The 18,142-nt window shown below is 35.3% G+C and overlaps 1 protein-coding gene across 10 annotated transcripts in view; it reads right to left on the bottom strand.

Annotated features, from left to right (window-relative positions):
- ARHGAP32 (Rho GTPase activating protein 32) overlaps positions 1-18,142 on the bottom strand; it is a 318,023-nt gene that overhangs the window by 160,272 nt on the left and 139,609 nt on the right. For 6 of the 10 annotated variants that reach the window (XM_055356379.2, XM_031016043.3, XM_055356377.2 and 3 more), the window contains 3 exons: positions 1,572-1,663; positions 657-698; positions 214-298 (listed from right to left, as the gene is read on the bottom strand). In XM_055356379.2, coding sequence (XP_055212354.1) covers positions 214-298; positions 657-698; positions 1,572-1,663 — 219 coding nt within the window. Of the gene's footprint in view, positions 1-213; positions 299-656; positions 699-1,571; positions 1,664-3,978; positions 4,073-18,142 lie in introns of all 10 variants that reach the window. The other 4 variants (XM_063693674.1, XM_055356385.2, XM_055356373.2 and 1 more) reach the window with 3 other exon arrangements.

Below are 18,142 nucleotides of genomic sequence, written 5' to 3' on the forward strand. Positions count from 1 at the left end.
TGTTAGTGTGATGGTTACTTTTATATGTCAACGTGACATCAAGTATTTGTCAATAGAAGAGAAGAAAGATTTTACCTCAACCAATAAGACATCAATTAAAAAAAAAACTACTTCAAAGTGTCATCTATTAGATACAGATATATAGATAAGCATCTAGATACAAAGGTAAATGTGTAAATCTTAATTCAAGATGTAAGAAATATTTCAGTATACCTGTATGCTGCCAAACTCAACATTCTCATAATGGAAATGCGCACATTCAGCCATCTTCGGAAAGTGACCTTTAGTGAAGGGTAACCTGAAACACATGAAATAAATAAGAAACGAGACAGTGAAACAGTAAAAATTACTAAGTTTAAGGGAAAAATACAGTGGATTTAAGAGCTCATGCAAGCAAAAATATTTCGTAAGCACGTGCGCATGAGCCACACATATCCACACAAATCCTCTTAAAAACACACTGAATCAGATGAGTATTACACTTAGTGTACAGATCAAAACCAAAAATAAAAAAAGCATCACCGTTATCTCCTCATTTTGACCCAAATCAATGTCCATAGAAAAACTGTTATTTTCGGCAAATGTTATGGAAACTGAACAGCCAGCTTCTAACCAGAAGCAGCATTCCCAACACAAAGTACAAAACCAGATTTTACCTGTGAATGTTGTCACAGCCCATCAGTCCTGGAGTGGTGGACCTGGACGCAGAATGAACATTTTTATCCTTGTCTTTCCTCTACTTACACATGAAGCATAGCTATCTAACTCTACTAAGTGAAAAGATGGTTTTCCTCTTTAAAACTGATTACCTTCAGGTACACGATGAATAGTCCTTGTTCAAAATGACAGAGAGACCAGAAGAGTTTTGGATTTCAGATTTTTTCAGATTTTGGAATATTTGCATGTATCTATGGGATATCTTGGGGCTGGGACCCAAGTCTAAATACAAAATTCATTTATATTTCAAATACATTTTATACAGAGCCTGAAGGTAATGTTATACAACATTTTAAATAATTTTGTGCATGAAACAAAATTTTAACTGTGAACACTCACGTAAGGTCAGGTGTGAAATTTCCCATTTGTGCTGCCATGTTGGCACTCAAAAAGTTTCACATTTTGGAGCACTTTGGATTTCATAGCTTCAGATTAGAGATGCTCAACCTGTATTTCACTTAACAGTCAACTCTTGGCATCTACTTCATGCTCCTCAAAGGCAAACCTGAAATCTAATAATCTCATAACTCAAACAATAAAGCTGATATTTCTGAATGAATGAGAGCATGCACTAAGAGTACCAAGAATGACATGGTTAGACTGTTCCTATCAAACAACTGTAAAATAACAGAAAATGACATAAGTTTCTTCAAGAACAAAAATAAAGTATATTTGAGAGGAGTGGATAATGTGTAGGCCTATTCCACTGACTGCTGAGTCATAATTTAGGGATTAACAGTTGCACAGTAACAGCATATTTTTGTAAAAAGTCTAAATAAAAGTTTTAAGAGAATTGAAGAACTGATTTCCATTCGTAGGAATTCATTTAGAATCCACTGTAAAGTTATACTCACTTTTTCACATGCTTAACCTTCATACTGGCTGTACTGCCACACGTCTTAAGAGTAAGATCTCCAGGAATTTCTGGAACATCTGCGCCTCTTGCCTTAAAAAATAAAGACAAAATATTTATGGCTATTACTTTAGTATTACACTTTTTTAAAAAGCAGGTTATAATTTATGTTAATAGTTCTGCTGACTTTTTACCTACAAAATATATCTTGGTTTAATAATCTTAAAATTACTGAGTTTTAATTATAAAGAATATAAATTATTCACCTGATTTAAATATTCAGCTTTACTGTATAAGGGAAATTTTTCTGTGAGAATAAGAATTTTCATGCTTTTGTAATCAAATTTCAAAGCCAGCTATTATACACCTCAATACGAATTAAAATTTCCCCTGGAAGTTGTTGGAATAAAATAACCTATGTTAAAATAATTAATAAACATTAAAATGTTAATATAAACAAAGAAATGAGGAGATTAAAACATGTATTTCTCACACCAAAATCTGAACATCACATGTATATAATACTTCCAAATTACTCCTTAGTCTGTCATAGTTTTCATAGTGGTGAATTCTTAACTTCAATGATACAATCAAGTATATCATTTTTTAAAAAACAAAATGAAAAATCAAAAAGTTCCTAACACTCTGGACAAAATAAAAGTCAAGTCCAAATATCTATTTTAAAAATAAATTTGTGCTATAATACCTATGACTTATAATTTTAAAAAAACTTAAGTTGAATTATGATAGCCCATGCCACATGATTCAATAGGGGAGAATAATGTGAGATAAGCAGTTAAAGTAAGTTGGGAGGAGAATCACAACCTTAACTTTTGTAATGTTTTCTTGTGAGAAAACAAAAAAGCCAGACAGTTTACATACTTTTTTTTTTAAATAGGACTTTTCAAAGATATGAGGTAACAATGCATGAACTTATGAGAATTAAACCTTGTTACATCATCACAGTGTGCTGGGTTCAATTTTCCTTTTTGAGAGTTTTTTTTTCTTAGCAAATTTAACTATTTATAAGGGTTGGTATTTCATGATCAAGACTTCTTAGATATATTTTTATTCCTTCTTAGAGGTCTCCCAAAGAAAACAGAGTATTACTATATTCTTTAGTAATGAAACAGAACTCATTCCATCTTGCGGCTACCACATGGATTCAATGAAACTTTTTATAAATATGAGATAACATCTTGCCTTATTTTTCCTCTATCTTGAAACAAAGTTACTTCATAATCCTAGGTATTATTTCATCAGTACTCATCATCATTCAATTATACCCTATCATACTAGAAAAAAATTTTAAGACTAAAATAAAAAGTATATTTTAAAAAAGGGAAAATGAGATAATATCCTAGAAAAAGGGTTGACAAACTTCTTCTTAAAGAGCCAGGCGGTAAATATTTTAGGTTTGTGGGCCACATTATCTTTGCCACTATTCAATTCTGCTATTGTAGTGTAAAAGTAGCTACTTATAAATGACCAAACACAACCATGTTCCAATAAAACTTGATATGCAAAAACAGGCATCCAACAAGGTAAAGTTCGCAAACCCCTGTCCTACAAAGTTGATGCCACAGTGAAATAAGTTATCATCCAGTTTTTATACTGTGTTGCCTAAACTGCCTCATCTTCAAGAAGGTATTTAAAAAGCTTGGAGACACCACCTTTCTAGTCTGCATTTCACTTTCATTTAATATATTCACTAATTCAATGGTTTTCATTTTCTTTCACTTATAGAAAAGAGAAAAACACTGACAAAGAAAGATACCTTATAATGAACAGATACATGAAAAGGTGGGTACAAAGAGACAGCAGCACTCTAGACTCTAATAAAGATGGCAAAACAACCACGTACATGATATATCAGACTAATTATCATATCCTAGATGAATATAGTATTGAGTATTAAGAATTGAGTGAACAATATATTTCTAAGGACAAAAAAGGAAATACAGTATTCTCCAGTTGGTCATTCAACTGAAAGTACTTTTTCATGCAATATTCTGCGACAACCTGGATCACCTGGTTTTGCCATTAAAAAAAGTGAAAGTGTGACAATACTCTTTCATCTTTTATGTTTGTGCACCAAAATTTACTTAACAGGTTTGCCAAGCTTAGATTCTTATTAAAATTTCTAATAAAGTGGCTTTTCACTATTCTGTATTGTTCATAAATTGACTTAAAAATATAAAAGAATAAAAAAGAATCCACTAGACTGAGTTAGTAAATGGTGATGACTTTATTTGGTAGACTGGAAATTGAAACGTTAGGTTTCTTTTGAAAACAAGCTCTTTGTGCTAGCTAGGGAGGCCACTGTTCCTAAACACATCTAAAGAGAAAACGAGAAAACCTGCCCAGCCTATAATCCGAATGTGGGAGGAACATCATGTACCACACACCTCTGCAACCACAACTGACTGGACTGTAGATGGAAACATGACCCAAAGGTAAATCCACAGGCTATGCAAAAGGGCCTGACGGGAAAACCTCTGCCTAAAAAGACAAAATGATAATAATTAGGCCAGTGAACCAAACAATGGTCCAAAAAGCTTCAGAGGATTCAAGAAAATATGTTTGAACCAATAGTTCAACTAGTCTGTGACCATGTATGTTCTGTCCAGCAATATTTTCCTATAGCACAGAAAAGTTCCAGGAATATCCTAGCCTCTCAGTATATTTTTGTGAATGAACAAATACAATACACTTTAACATAACAAGGTTTTGTCATTTACTCTTTTAAGATGAAGCCAGTAGAACTGAAAGGAAAATACTGTACTATTATTATTCAATCACCTGATGAACTAATATTTTCACCTACATATTTTAAAAATAAAACAAATTATCTTAAATTTCTATTGAGAGCACATAGCTTGAGTTATTTATTCTGTTGCTCCAAACCAAATATTAAGAAAGTTCTTTTTTAGAAAATAGTTCATTAACTGATATTCATTCATAAAAATAACAAGTTTTCCTATTTTTCATGTTATAATTATCACTTAATTATGCTTCCAAAATAAGAGTTTATAATATCATCAACACAGTAACAGCATCATTCATCAACAGAACATTCAAAAGACCTCAAAAGGCAACTGAACATATGTTCATAAAAGCACGCACCATTTACATTTAAACTATGTGTCTATCTCTAGCAATTAACTGGCTTCCCGGAAAATTAGACAAAAACATTAAGGAAATTAATGGATTCAATAACAATTTTTATTTCCTCACTCTTCCCTACTTGTTTACACTATATAATTCAACATGTTCATTATCCCTGCCTATACAACCCTGTCCCCAAAATCCAATTCAAATCCACCTAGTTTGTTTAATCCTATACCGATAATTTTGCCAAATGCTGATACTTTCCTTCATTAATCTTTCAAAGGATTTATCCTGTATACAGTATATTGGGGCATTTCATTATATTTTTATTCATCTTTTAATGCAAATTGCCATGTAGTATTCTCTAATAAAAGACTTTTCCATTCATCAAGAGGATAAATTCCTTGAGCATGAAGCCAATGGAATAACATGTGTACATATTTTACTAGTATTTGACATCCACAATCCCCATTAAAACACTAAAATTTAGCAGCCTTCAAGGAAAACAAAGAAACTTAGTATCGTTAACTACCTAGAAAAGCACATAAAGATTTTATCTCTGATTTTTAATTCCCCTAGATGACATTATTATCTATGAAAGTCTACAGTTAACAAAGTCATTTTAATAGCTCTAATTTTATGATTAAAAATATTTCCCTCCCCTCCCCCTCCCCCTCCCTCTCCCCAGTCTCCCTCTGATGCCACCAAAGTTGTGAAAGCCGAGGCTGGACTGTACTGCCACCATCTCGGCTCACTGCAACCTCCCTGCCTGATTCTCCTGCCTCAGCCTGCAGAGTGCCTGGGATTGCAGGCCCGCGCCGCCACACCTGACTGGTTTTTGCATTTTTTGGTGGAGACGGGGTTTTGCTGTGTTGGCCAGGCTGGTCTCCAGCTCCTGACCGCGAGTGATCTGCCTGCCTCGGCCTTCCGAGGTGCTGGGATTGCAGACGGAGTCTCGCTCACTCAGTGCTCAATGTTGCCCAGGCTGGAGTGCAGTGGTGTGATCTCGGCTCGCTACAACCTCCACCTCCCAGCCACCTGCCTTGGCCTCCCAAAGTGCCAAGATTGCAGCCTCTGCCTGGCCGCCACCCTGTCTGGGAAGTGAGGAGCATCTCTGCCTGGCCACCCATCGTCTGAGATGTGGGGAGCGCCTCTTCCCGGCCGCCATCCCGTCTAGGAAGTGAGGAGCGTCCCTGCCCGGCCACCCATCGTCTGAGATGTGGGGAGCGCCTCTGCCCCGCCGCCCCCTCTGGGATGTGAGGAGCGCCTCTGCCCGGCCGCGACCCTGTCTGGGAACTGAGGAGTGTCTCTGCCCCGCCGCCCCGTCTGAGAAGTGAGGAGCCCCTCCGCCCGGCAGCTGCCCCGTCCGGGAGGGAGGTGGGGGGCAGCCCCCGCCCAGCCACTGCCCCGTCTGGGAGGTGGGGGGCGCCTCTGCCTGGCCGCCCCGTCTGGGAAGTGAGGAGCCCCTCTGCCCGGCCACCACCTGTCTGGGAGGTGTACCCAACAGCTCATTGAGAACGGGCCATGATGACGATGGTGGTTTTGTCGAATAGAAAAGGGGGAAATATGGGGAAAAGAGAGATCAGATTGTTACTGTGTCTGTGTAGAAAGAAGTAGACATGGGAGACTCCAAAAACATATATATATATATTTTACCCTTACTGTTTGAAGCACACTGCTAAATGATCTTCCAGAGGGCCTGATCTAATTCACACTGCTACCAAGTATGCACAAGAGTGCCTATTTTCTGACAACCTCACAAACATTAAATATTATTCAATCCTTACTTTTTTCATTCTGATAGTTACTTCTTCACCTTTCTTTTATAATTAACAAAAGAGTTGAACATAATTTCACATTTTGGTTGGTATGTAGTTATTGGTATGTGTAATACTGTTTTCAACTTATATTCTCTATCTTCAAGATTTTTTAAAAATTAAGTTAAAGCTAGTCATATTTGTATGACATAATATGCCAACATAGTTAATAGCTTTCCATTAAAATTATAAACCTCGAAATTGGAGGCCTTACTTAGACCTTCTAATTTCAAGACTTATTATAAAGCAATACTAAGTAAGACAAAGTGCCACTGGAGTTAAGGATAAACAAATGAATGAAATATAATGCAATCCAAAAAAGGCCCACACGTATACAATAAAAGTTTATTTATGACAAAGGAGCCAATGCAATTCAAAAGAACAGCATTGTCAATCAATCAGAACAGTATAGTTTTTAAAAGTATGCAAAAATTAAGAATAAAACTTCAATCTTCTCTTAAATAATATACAAAAATTCATTCAGGATGGAAATTCATTCATTATGAAAAATAATAAATATTCTAAAAATAAACACAATAATAAATCTGAGGTAAGTAGCAAGAAGCAAAAAAACTCATAAGCGAAAAAAATTAATACATTCAACGACATCAAAATTACAAACAAGGAAGTTATACTCAACATATATAAAGAAATCCTTGTAACAAAATAACTAATAATCCAATTTTTAAACTTGCAAAAAAAAAAACCTCAACAGTTATTTCACAGAACAGAATACTAATAGCCAATAATCAAGCTACTCAGTGTCATTATTCATCTATCAGAAAAAGCAAAATAAAATCACAATGAAGTAACAGTGCACACCTGCCAAAAAGCCCAAATTAAAAATAAAGTAGAATAGGGTACCAGTGTTGGCAAAGATGCATTGGTGGTTAGAGTATACAACAGCATAGCCATTTGGGAAATTATATGATAATTAATTGGTAATTCCTACTAAGCATACTCCATGATCCTATGACTACACTCCCAAATATGTATCCCCCTAAATTATTTCACATGTACAACAAAAACTTGTACATAAATATTAACAGAAGCTTATTCATAACCACTAAAAATAGAAACATTACAAATACACAAAGAGTAGAATCAGTGAATAAATTATGGCATATATATATATGCAATGGAATTCTGTGATCGAAAAATAATTTTAATATATTAAACAACATGAATAAATATAACAGTTGTTATAGTACATGAAAGAAGACAGAAGAAAAAAATCTTGCTGTCTTATTACATTTATATGAAGTTCAAGAATCGGTAAAATTATTCATTGAAATAAGTGTTACAACTGGCTGGTGAGAAATACGAAAAAACCTTACCAAGAAATGTTTTATATCTCGGTGTGGGTGGTGGTTTCACAGAAGTATACAAGACATCAAATGGACAAACATTAGTGCATTTTACTCACTTATGTGTGTGTGTGTTCAACTTCAATTAAAAATTAACAGTAAAAAGGTCAAGAGGAATTTTTATAGAACTTTAGCTGGTTCTACATTCGTCTGGAATAGTTATGATAACTACGGAAACAATGAGAAATGAGAGAATAATAATATTCCATAGAACTGAAAAAGAATGATGTCTTTCAAACTCATTTTATAATACCAGTTAACCACAGATATCAAAACCACCGAAAGAAAACAGGACAAGCAGCCTTGGAGAGCCAGAGAATGTGGGCAAAGTCTCCAATAAAAAACCACCCAAAACCACTTTTAAGCAACCAGATCTCGTAAGAACTCGCTCACTATGACGAAAACGGCAAGGGGGAAATCCTTCCCCATGATCCCATCACCTCCCACCAGGCCCCTCCTCCAACTTTGGGAATTATAATTTGACATGAGATTTGGATGGGCCCACAAATCCAAACCACATCACCAGGTGAGTGGTAGTATGGGTACTTAAGAGCCTGAGTGAAAACCCATTTTTGAGTAGAGAAACAATAAAGCAAGACCCTACTGTATAAATGCTGTGGGGATAACCCTTGGTATTATTTTCTCTCTCTTCTTGCATTACTTAGACCTGACAGCAGCCCAAATCAGGAAAAATAGTGCAAGACAAGACTTTTTTGTTTTTAATTTTTATTTTTAAGTTCTGGGGTACATGTGCAGGATGTGCAGGTTTGTTAGAGGTAAACATCTGCCATGGTGGTTTGCTGCACCTATCAACCTATCACCTAGGTGTTAAGCCAAGCATGCATGAGCTATTCTTCCTAATGCTCAGTGCAAGAGTTTTACAACTCTTAAAGAATTTCATCTCTCTCACGAAAGAAAACAAGAAAAGCAGTCTTGGAGAGCCAGAGAATGTGGGCAAAGTCCCCAATAAAAAACGGCAGGCTGGGCGCAGTAGCTCATGCCAGTAATCCCAAGACTTTGGGAGGCCAAGGCAAGAAGATCGCTTGCATCCAGCAGTTTGAGGCCAGCCTGGGCAACAGAGGGAGACCCCATCTCTACAGAAATATTTAAATGTTAGCCAGGCATGGTGGCATGTGCCTGTAGCTGCAGCTACTCAGTGGGCTGAAGTGGGAGAATTGCTTGAGCCTAAGGTTAAGGCTGCAGAAAGCCATGATTATGCCACTGCACTCTAGCCTGAGCAACAGAGCAAGATCGGGGGGAGAAAAAAAAAAAAAGCAGGATAAGACCACAGTGATCCCCATGAAACTGAACTGATGTTGAAAACACCACCTATAAAAAATCTAGATGAAACTTCAATCTGAACCCAGCCAGGCTGGTGTCTAATAAAGCACAAATCAACACTCTCCAGAGGATTTCAATAAGGAGTCAGAGTCTCACAGCATAATATTCAGAATGTCCACGACATAATTAAAAATTACTAGCTATATCAAAAACCAGACAAATATGAGCTATTTCCAAAGGAAAATACAACCTAGAAATGTCAAATCTGAAATGAAACAGATTGGACTAATCAGACAAAGACTTTAAAACAGGTATTATAAACACACTGCATTAGATATTGGAACCAATGGAAAGACTGAAATTCTCTTACAAAAAGAAAATAAAAACTATAAAAAACCCAAATATAAATTTTAGAACAGAAAAATGTAGCATCTCAAATAAAAAATACTGTCTTAGCTTAATAAAATACCCTGAGACTGGGTAATTTACAAAGAAAAGGGGTTTAGTTGGTTCACGATTCCACAGGCTGTGTAGGAAGCATGACTGGCAAGGCCTCAGGAAACTTACAATCATAGCGGAAGGCAAAGAGGAAGGAGGCACGTCTTACATGTTTAGAGCCGGTGGAAGAGTAAGGAGGGGGAAGAGTGAGCAGGAGGAAGAGTGACAGAGAAAAGAGTCAGTGAACCTGACAACAGACAAAAAATCATGCAATCTGAAGAAAAGATAGTTAATTTTTTTAAAAGACTGACAAAATATGAACAGACCTATAGATAGCTAAGGGACAATATCAAAAGCTCTAACACTCATGTCTTCGAAGTCTCTGAAGATGAGAAAAAACACAATAGTACAGGAAAAAAGTGAAATTTCTGAAAAAAATACAAATTTATTGAAAGATATATATTTACAGATTCAAGATCACAGAAAACAAAACAAGTAACATCAAAGAAAACTACAAACCAAAACATCATAATCAAGCTGTTGAAAACCAAATATAAAGGAAGTATTCTGAGAGCATCCAGAAACAAAAAAGATACATTATGTATTGGTATGGAGTAATAAGGATTTAAATGACTGTGGATTTCTCATCAGAAACCAGAAGACAGTGGAGCAACGTCTATACAATTCGGAAAGAACTCTCAACCCAGAAATCTGCATCAAGTGACAATATCCTTCAGAAATGATGTAAAAATAAGAACATACTAAGATAAGAGAAAACTAAGAGAATTTGTCACCAGTAGATAGGCTCTAAAAGAAATGCTAAAAGAAGCTCTTCAGGTAGAAGGAAAATAACTCAGGTTAACTGAAATTTGGCCCTTCCGGCATGAAGAGAGAACAACAGAAATGGTGAATAATTAGGCAAATAGATTATTAATCTCCACTTACATGCTTTAAAATATATGTGCCAGTTGAAAGCACAAATTATAAAACTGTCTGATGAAAGTTTATGTGATCTATATAAAAACTATAATATAAGGATGATAAATAAGGGAACCTCGATGGTGGTAGGATTTCTACATTCTACTTGAAGTATAAAATAATAATTTTAAGTAAAATATGAAAAGTTTAGTAAATTGGAACCAAGAGTATGTAAAAAAGATAAAAACACTACGATCAAACAGATCATCCCAAGACTGTAGGGGAGAAAATAATCATATAGTCATCTCTGAGGCAGTAAAAACATCTGAAAAAATTCCAAACCCTGTTCATTAAAAAAGAAAAGAGAGAGAACATCCTTAATGTGATTTTTAAAAAAGTATCCAGAAAGAAACTAAAGGTCTATAGTACTTAATGATGAAATATTTAAAGTTTCAAATTTGGTACCAAGAATAAGAGAAGGATGTATGTACCACATCTATTCATCATTATTCTGGAGTGCCTCACCAGCGTAATCAGGAAAGTAAAAGAAATAAAAGACTGTGCACATGTGAAATTTGAAAGAATTCACAAACTCAGAATTAATTGAAGAATGTATCAAGGTCTCTAGGCATAAAGTAAATACACAAAAATTAACTAGATTTGAAACATATTAGCAATAAACATGCAGAATATAAAATTTTAAGACCAATTTTAAAATTCCAACTATAATAGCATTGAAGAAAACATCAAATACCTAGGAACATTTCTAATAAAAAATGTGAAAGACCTTGCTATGTTCTGAACATCTGTGTTCCATCAAAATGTGTATATTAAAACCTAACGCCCAAGGTGAGGGTAGTAAGAGGTCAGGCCTTTGGGAAGTGATTACATCATGATGGCTCTGCCCTCATGAATGGAATTAGTGCCCTTATAAAAGAGGCATGAGCTGTGGGAGCCTGTTTTGTCTTCCACCATGTGAGAACACATAAAAGGTGCCACATCTAAGAAAGAAACCCTCACCAGACACTGAATCTGCTGGATTGATCTTAGACTTCCCAGCCTCCAAAACTATGAGCAATAAATTTCTATTGTTTATAAATTACCAAGTCTAAGGTATTCTGTTATAGCAGCCAGAACACATTGAGACAGAACTCTACACTAAAAACTACAAACATTGTTCAAAAATTAAAGACAATCTAAATAGATATATTATACATGCACATGTGCCTCATTTGCATAGATTAGAAGATACAATAATGTCAAGGCGTCAATTCTTCCCCAATATTATCTGTAGACTTATCTGCAGAAATTGGGAAACTAATTCTAAAAATGTATATAGAAATGCAAAAGACACAGAAGTACCAAGATAAGAAGGGCAAAGCTGGAAGACACTACTTATCAGATATCAAGTTTTACTGTAAAAGTATAATAACTAAGACAGTGTGGTATCTGGTCTAAGTCTAGAAAAATGGACCAAAAGATCACAATAGAGAATTCAGACAGCAGCCAACAATATGGTTATCTGACTCATGACAAAGGCACCACCGCAATTAAGTCAGAAAAAAGATGGCCATTTGAATAACTGTACTAAGTCAATCTGATTTCTATATGAATAAAAATGAACGCTGGCCGGGTGTGGTGGCTCACACCTGTAATCCCAGCACTTTGGGAGGCCAAGGCTGGCGGATCACAAGGTCAGGAGATCGAAACCATCCTGTCTAACACAGTGAAACCCTGTCTCTACTAAAAATACAAAAAATTAGCCGGGCATGGTGGCGGGTGCCTGTAGTCCCAGCTACTCAGGAGGCTGAGGCAGGAGAATGGTGTAAACCCAGGAGGCGGAGCTTGCAATGAGCTGAGATCGCGCCACTGCACTCCAGCCTGGGCAACACAGTGAGACTCCATCTCAAAAAAAAAACAAACAAAAAAAGAATGTTGACCCAAACCTCACATTATGCACAAAAATCAATTTTAAATAGTTCACAGACCCAAACATAAAAGGTTAACATGTTCTTCCATAAAGTACCTTCATGACATTGGGATAGGCGAAGATTTCTTAAAAGGACACACACGGAAAAAACAATTATTCCAACACCCTACCGAATTTAATAAAGTGGACTTCACTAAATCTAAGCATTTCTGATTACCAATTTAAAATTAAGCATTCAAAAAGATAAGTCAGAGTCTAAAAGAAAAAATTAGAAGATATGTCTCAGATAAATGACTAGTGCCCATAATAGATAAAGAACTTCTAAACATTAACCTAAAAAAAGACAACCTAACAGAAAAAAAAGGCAAAACTTGAATGAGCACACTACAAAAGAGGATATCTCAAGGGTCAATAAGAATATGAAATGGTGCCAAACATAAATAATCATCATAGAAATAAAGCCCACATAAGATTCTATTACACACAGAACCCTGGCACAAAAACTACATATTGCAGGATTTCATGTATAAAAACAATGATTACCTTTGGTGGGAAAGATAATGACTGAGAGGTACTCAAGAGAGATTTCTGAATTTCAGGAAAAGTTCTATGTTTAAATCTGGGTGGTGATCACATAGGAAGAAAACATAAACAAAAAGTCATAAAGCTGTAAGATAAGATCTGTGACTTCTCTGTATGTAAGATATACCTAAATAACAAAGTAAATAAAATTAAATGGGAAAAACAGACAATAGCAAGGAAGTGGAAAATTATAGGCTAATCTCATTAAACACAAATGCAAAAAACATAAGCTAAATAGAATAATAAATCAAATCTATCACTGTGTTAAAAACATACATCATAAGTGAATTAAATTTGTTTCAAGAATGCAAAGATGGTTTAATAGAACATCTATTGTCTTTAATTAAAATTAAAATGAGGAAAAAGCATTAGATTATTGCAATAGATAACAGAAAAATTGTCTGATAAAACTCAACACCCATTCATGATAAGAACTACCTAGCAAGACTTCTGGTGCAGAGTAGTAGATTGAAAACATATTTACCTCTGCTCTTTCTTGTATCTTACCAAACTAACACTGATTTTTTTAAACCATTTTCTTCTTATACTGACAAAAGTACAAAATGCCATATGCATCCATAAGTATAAGGTTATTCTCTGCAGGACTGTTTCTAGTAACTAAAGGGTGAGAACAACCTAGATGTCTATCAATAAGAAAACAGTTTAATACACTATATTGCAACCACACAATGGAATAGTCTTAGCTATAAAAGGAATGAGGAATACTTCAATTTATTGCTATGAAGTAGTCTTCAGTATATATGAACTGAAAAAAAAAAAGCATGGTACAAAAACAGGTTACCTTCTAACTAAAAGACTGTAAATATAAAAATATATATATGTGTTTTCTTACACTTAAAAAAAATGGGAAGATAAACTAAAAACTAATTTAGATGCTTACCTAGGAGGGAACAAAGAGATAGGGATGGAAGATTTTTCTGAATGTCTCAGTTTTGTAGTTCAGATTTTGGGGTCATGTAAGTGTTTTAAGTATTTGTAAAATTAAATTAAATTAAATTAAAATGGGATGAAAGGGCAATCCATAAGATCAAAAAACAAATAAAACAAATGAACTTAATTATAAGTTGGTGCCTTAAGCACACAGAGAACAATTACCTCAAATGACAGTGAAGAAAAGTACTAATAATATATTCCTAGTGGGATATGTCCTAGAGATGAAAGGAAACAAACTGTTTGGGAATACTGACATTATTGTTCTGAAACTATTAAAAGAAGACGATTAAAGCAAACAAATAGTTGTTAATGTCACTAAAAACTAAGGTTTTAAGCATAAGAGATACAAATATAAAATCGAAGAAATTAAGGAGAAACCCATATTCATTTCTTTTTTGAGGGTGTGTGTCTGTGTGTTTAAATAAGGCAGCTAGACTGACAGTGGACAGTCACATGCAGATGATGTATTAAATCTTGATTATGGCACAGCATATAGTGTTTTATGATACACGTGCATAAGATTATAAAATGAGAATTCAATATTAATACAGTTAAATAAATTTGAAGCTGATTAAATACTAAAGAATGTTCAGTGCCAATTACTGTACATTAACATGCAGCAGGAAGGAGGTAGAATATCACAGGGCTTTTTTATTCTTTTCTTAACATTTTAATAAAAGCACATTAAAATATATGACATACATTTATCAAATTTATAGATAAAAGAAAACTGAAATGGACATTCACAAACTCTGAGTGACAGAATTCAAAGAGATTTTTAAAAGCTGCCAAGACAAACCAAATGAATATGAAGTTTATCAATAATAAAAACTGAAGCCCTGAATTTAAATTCAAAATTCAATTATATAAGTATGGGGATGGGGAGCAAACTGTTTGACAAGAATTCATGTAACAAGATCTGAGATCTATAGTTTACCACAAGCGTAATATAAGCCACAAGTATACCCTTACTAGTAAAAAAAAACAATGCCGTCTTAAAAAGTAGAGCATCTCTAACGAGGGAAATATTTGTATCCCTATAATCTGAACCAGTTAAACCACATAGAGAACAGTTCATCCATTTCAGGAAAATACAATTTGATATGGAAAACTTGCAAAACTAGGAATTAGCAATGTTTTATTCTGTCTACTTTACTGTTTCCTAATCCAAAAAAATATTCTACCATTCCTCCACTGTACAGACCCTTTAAAGAATCTTTCAAATAGCTTGTTATCTTGGTCTCATATTCAAAGTGCTAACATTGACTGGGTAACCGTAAACTGACTTAAAAGTAGTTTAACACACTGTGTTCTGAAACAGAACCACAAAGCTGGCTACTTCTACATTCAGCCCCACCACAAGCCCATCCTCTCCATATTATTTATGTGTCTAACCCTTTCAAAACACTATAAACTCCATACTGACAGGTATTAACAGAACACCAATGAGTATTATCAATTTTTAACTAAGAAAACAAAATAGCGTATGGAGAGATGTTCAACATAATCACAGAGTTGAAAGATAACTCATTTAGACATTCCACTGTAAAGAGGAAACTGAGACCAAGAAAGAAGAGATTTGCATAGTGTGTTAATCACAGAATTTGAATTGGATTTTTATCACAAAACCTACCATGTCTAAAACAGGCATATAAAAACTTCAGAAACAATGAAGTTTTAAAAATAAAAAATTAGAACAATGAGAAATAGCTTTCCTCTTATCAAAATTTTATATTTTAAAACTTTCTAAGACTGAAAACAATGGCACAAAAGTCACTAAACATTACTTATTAGAATATGAATTAATAAAACCCTTTTGGCAAGTAATTTGGGAATCTCCATATTAATTAGTTAAGTAATTCCCTATAAAATAATAGTAAAAAGAAAAAGCAAAACTCACCATAAAGGTATTAATCTAAATGAAAAATATATAACAAAACTCAAAGTCTTATTAATTAAACAGCAATAATATGTCCTATTACTGTATAGTGATTAAATATGTTTATCAACATTTTCATTTAACATCAACAACAGATTATATATATGCTTCCCCTGCCCAATCGATTTTATGGCATATTAGTGAAATTAAAATTTCTAAAATATCTGTAATTTCCATTGACAAATGTCAATTGATATCGTTTGACTGTGTCCCCACCCAAATCTGATCTTGAATTGTAACTCCCACAATTCCCACATGTCATGGGAGGGACCCAGTGGGAGGTAATTAATTGAATCATAGGGGGCGGGTCTTTCTTGTGCTGTTCTCGTTATAATGAGTAAGTCTCAGGAGATCTGACAGTTTTATAAAGAGTTCTCCTGCACAAGCTCTCTCTCTTTGCCTGCCGCCATCCATGTTAAGACATGACTTGCTCCTCCTTGCCTTCCGCCATGATTGTGAGGCCTCCCCAGCCATGTGGAACTCTAAGTCCATTAAACCTCTTTTTCTTCCCAGTCTCGAGTATGTCTTTATCAGCAGCATGAAAACAAACTAATATATCAGTGTTATCACGTTAAATATATTATGAAGTATAAATACCAGAGAAAACATGTAAGACTGTGGTAGGCAAAATTCTAAAGAGGGTCTCCCTTGCCCCCAAAGATTCCCACCCCATGGTTGTTCAATCAATCTAGGTACTGCTGAGAATAGAGGCTGCAAATGTAATTAAAATCCCAGGTCAGTCGATCTTAAAATATAAAAATTATCTGGATAGGCCTAATCTAATCACATGAGCACTTCAAAAGTAGAGTTTTCTCCAGCTGGTAGCAGAAGGGAAAGTCAAAGATTTGAAGCACCAAGTACCACCCCTGGCTTTGAAGCCTGAGGGGGTCACATGAGAGGGAATTCATGCAGCCCCTAAAAGTTATACCGCCACACCTCCCACAGTGACAGCCAGCAAGGAAACAGGGACCTCAGATCTACAACCATAAGGAACTGGATTCTGCCAACAGAATCTGCAGATGAGAACCCAGCCCAGCCAATACTTTGATTTCTGCTTTAGGAGACCCTGAGCAGAGAACCCAGTTAAGCCTGCCCAGACTTCTAACATGCAGAACTGTGAGATAATAAATGGGTATTCTTTTAAGCCCTTAAGCTTGTGATAATTTCTTATACATATTCAACAAAAAACAAATACTAACAACATCTAAGACCTTAGGAATTTCTGAGTGCTCTCAGATTTTATATGCTCCTTTATCTCTCATGGAAGTAAAACTCTTTCCCAGGACTTGGGATGTAAAGCCTCAGAAGCTTTTTGCCTCCCAGCACTCCCAGGACCCCACTGAATGCAATGACTTCAGTACCATCCCAAACCACCTTCTTAAGGCTTCCTCAAAGGAGTAAGCTATGCACTTGAAGGCAAATCCTAGAGGAAGGAGCAAATTCTGCAGGTGAGATAGGTAACTGGAGGGAGGTACACAGATCTGACACAGTTCAATAACCAGCTCTCCTATCTCCCTGGCAATCTTGCATTTTAAGTGTGAAGTCTACAATCTGTTCCACATCCCATTCTGCAGTTCTCAAGACAACACTCTTTCCCCCTAAAGGGAGGAAAATTTAATTCCTTTCCCTTTCCATGGCAACGTTTTTTAATTCCCCCTTCCAAGGTGTCTACCACTGTGTCCACTAGCCAATCTTTTTCAGAGATATTTTCCTTCCAGTGAAACTGCCAATTCCTTTACCTATGACAACTCCCATAATATACAAGAGGGAATATGAAGTTTCACCTGCACTGCACAGCACCTTAATAATCAGGTAGAATGCTTATGTTTAAATGGAAAAGCTAGGAAATATAAAATTGTATATTGCCCATAATTATTTTAAAAATCATATTCCCAGACATGATGGGAAAGGAGAATATATCCCAAAGCAATATTCTTTGAAACTAACCATTTGAAGATATTTGCATAAGGAAAAATGTGCTTATACGGATGTTCTGTTAAAAAACTCTCAGCATTGCCATAAAAAAGGATGAGTTCATTTCCTTTGTAGCGACATGGATGAAGCTGGAAACCATGATTCTGAGCAAACTATCGCAAGGGACAGAAAACCAAACACTGCATGTTCTCACTTATAGGTAGGAATTGAACAATGAGAACACACAGACACAAGGCAGGGAACATCAGACACCGGGGCCTGTCATGGGGTAGGGGGATGGGGAAGGGACAGCATTAGGAG

Source organism: Gorilla gorilla, chromosome 9 (genome assembly GCF_029281585.2).
Source record: "Gorilla gorilla gorilla isolate KB3781 chromosome 9, NHGRI_mGorGor1-v2.1_pri, whole genome shotgun sequence".
In the NCBI taxonomy this organism is placed as follows: domain Eukaryota; kingdom Metazoa; phylum Chordata; class Mammalia; order Primates; family Hominidae; genus Gorilla; species Gorilla gorilla.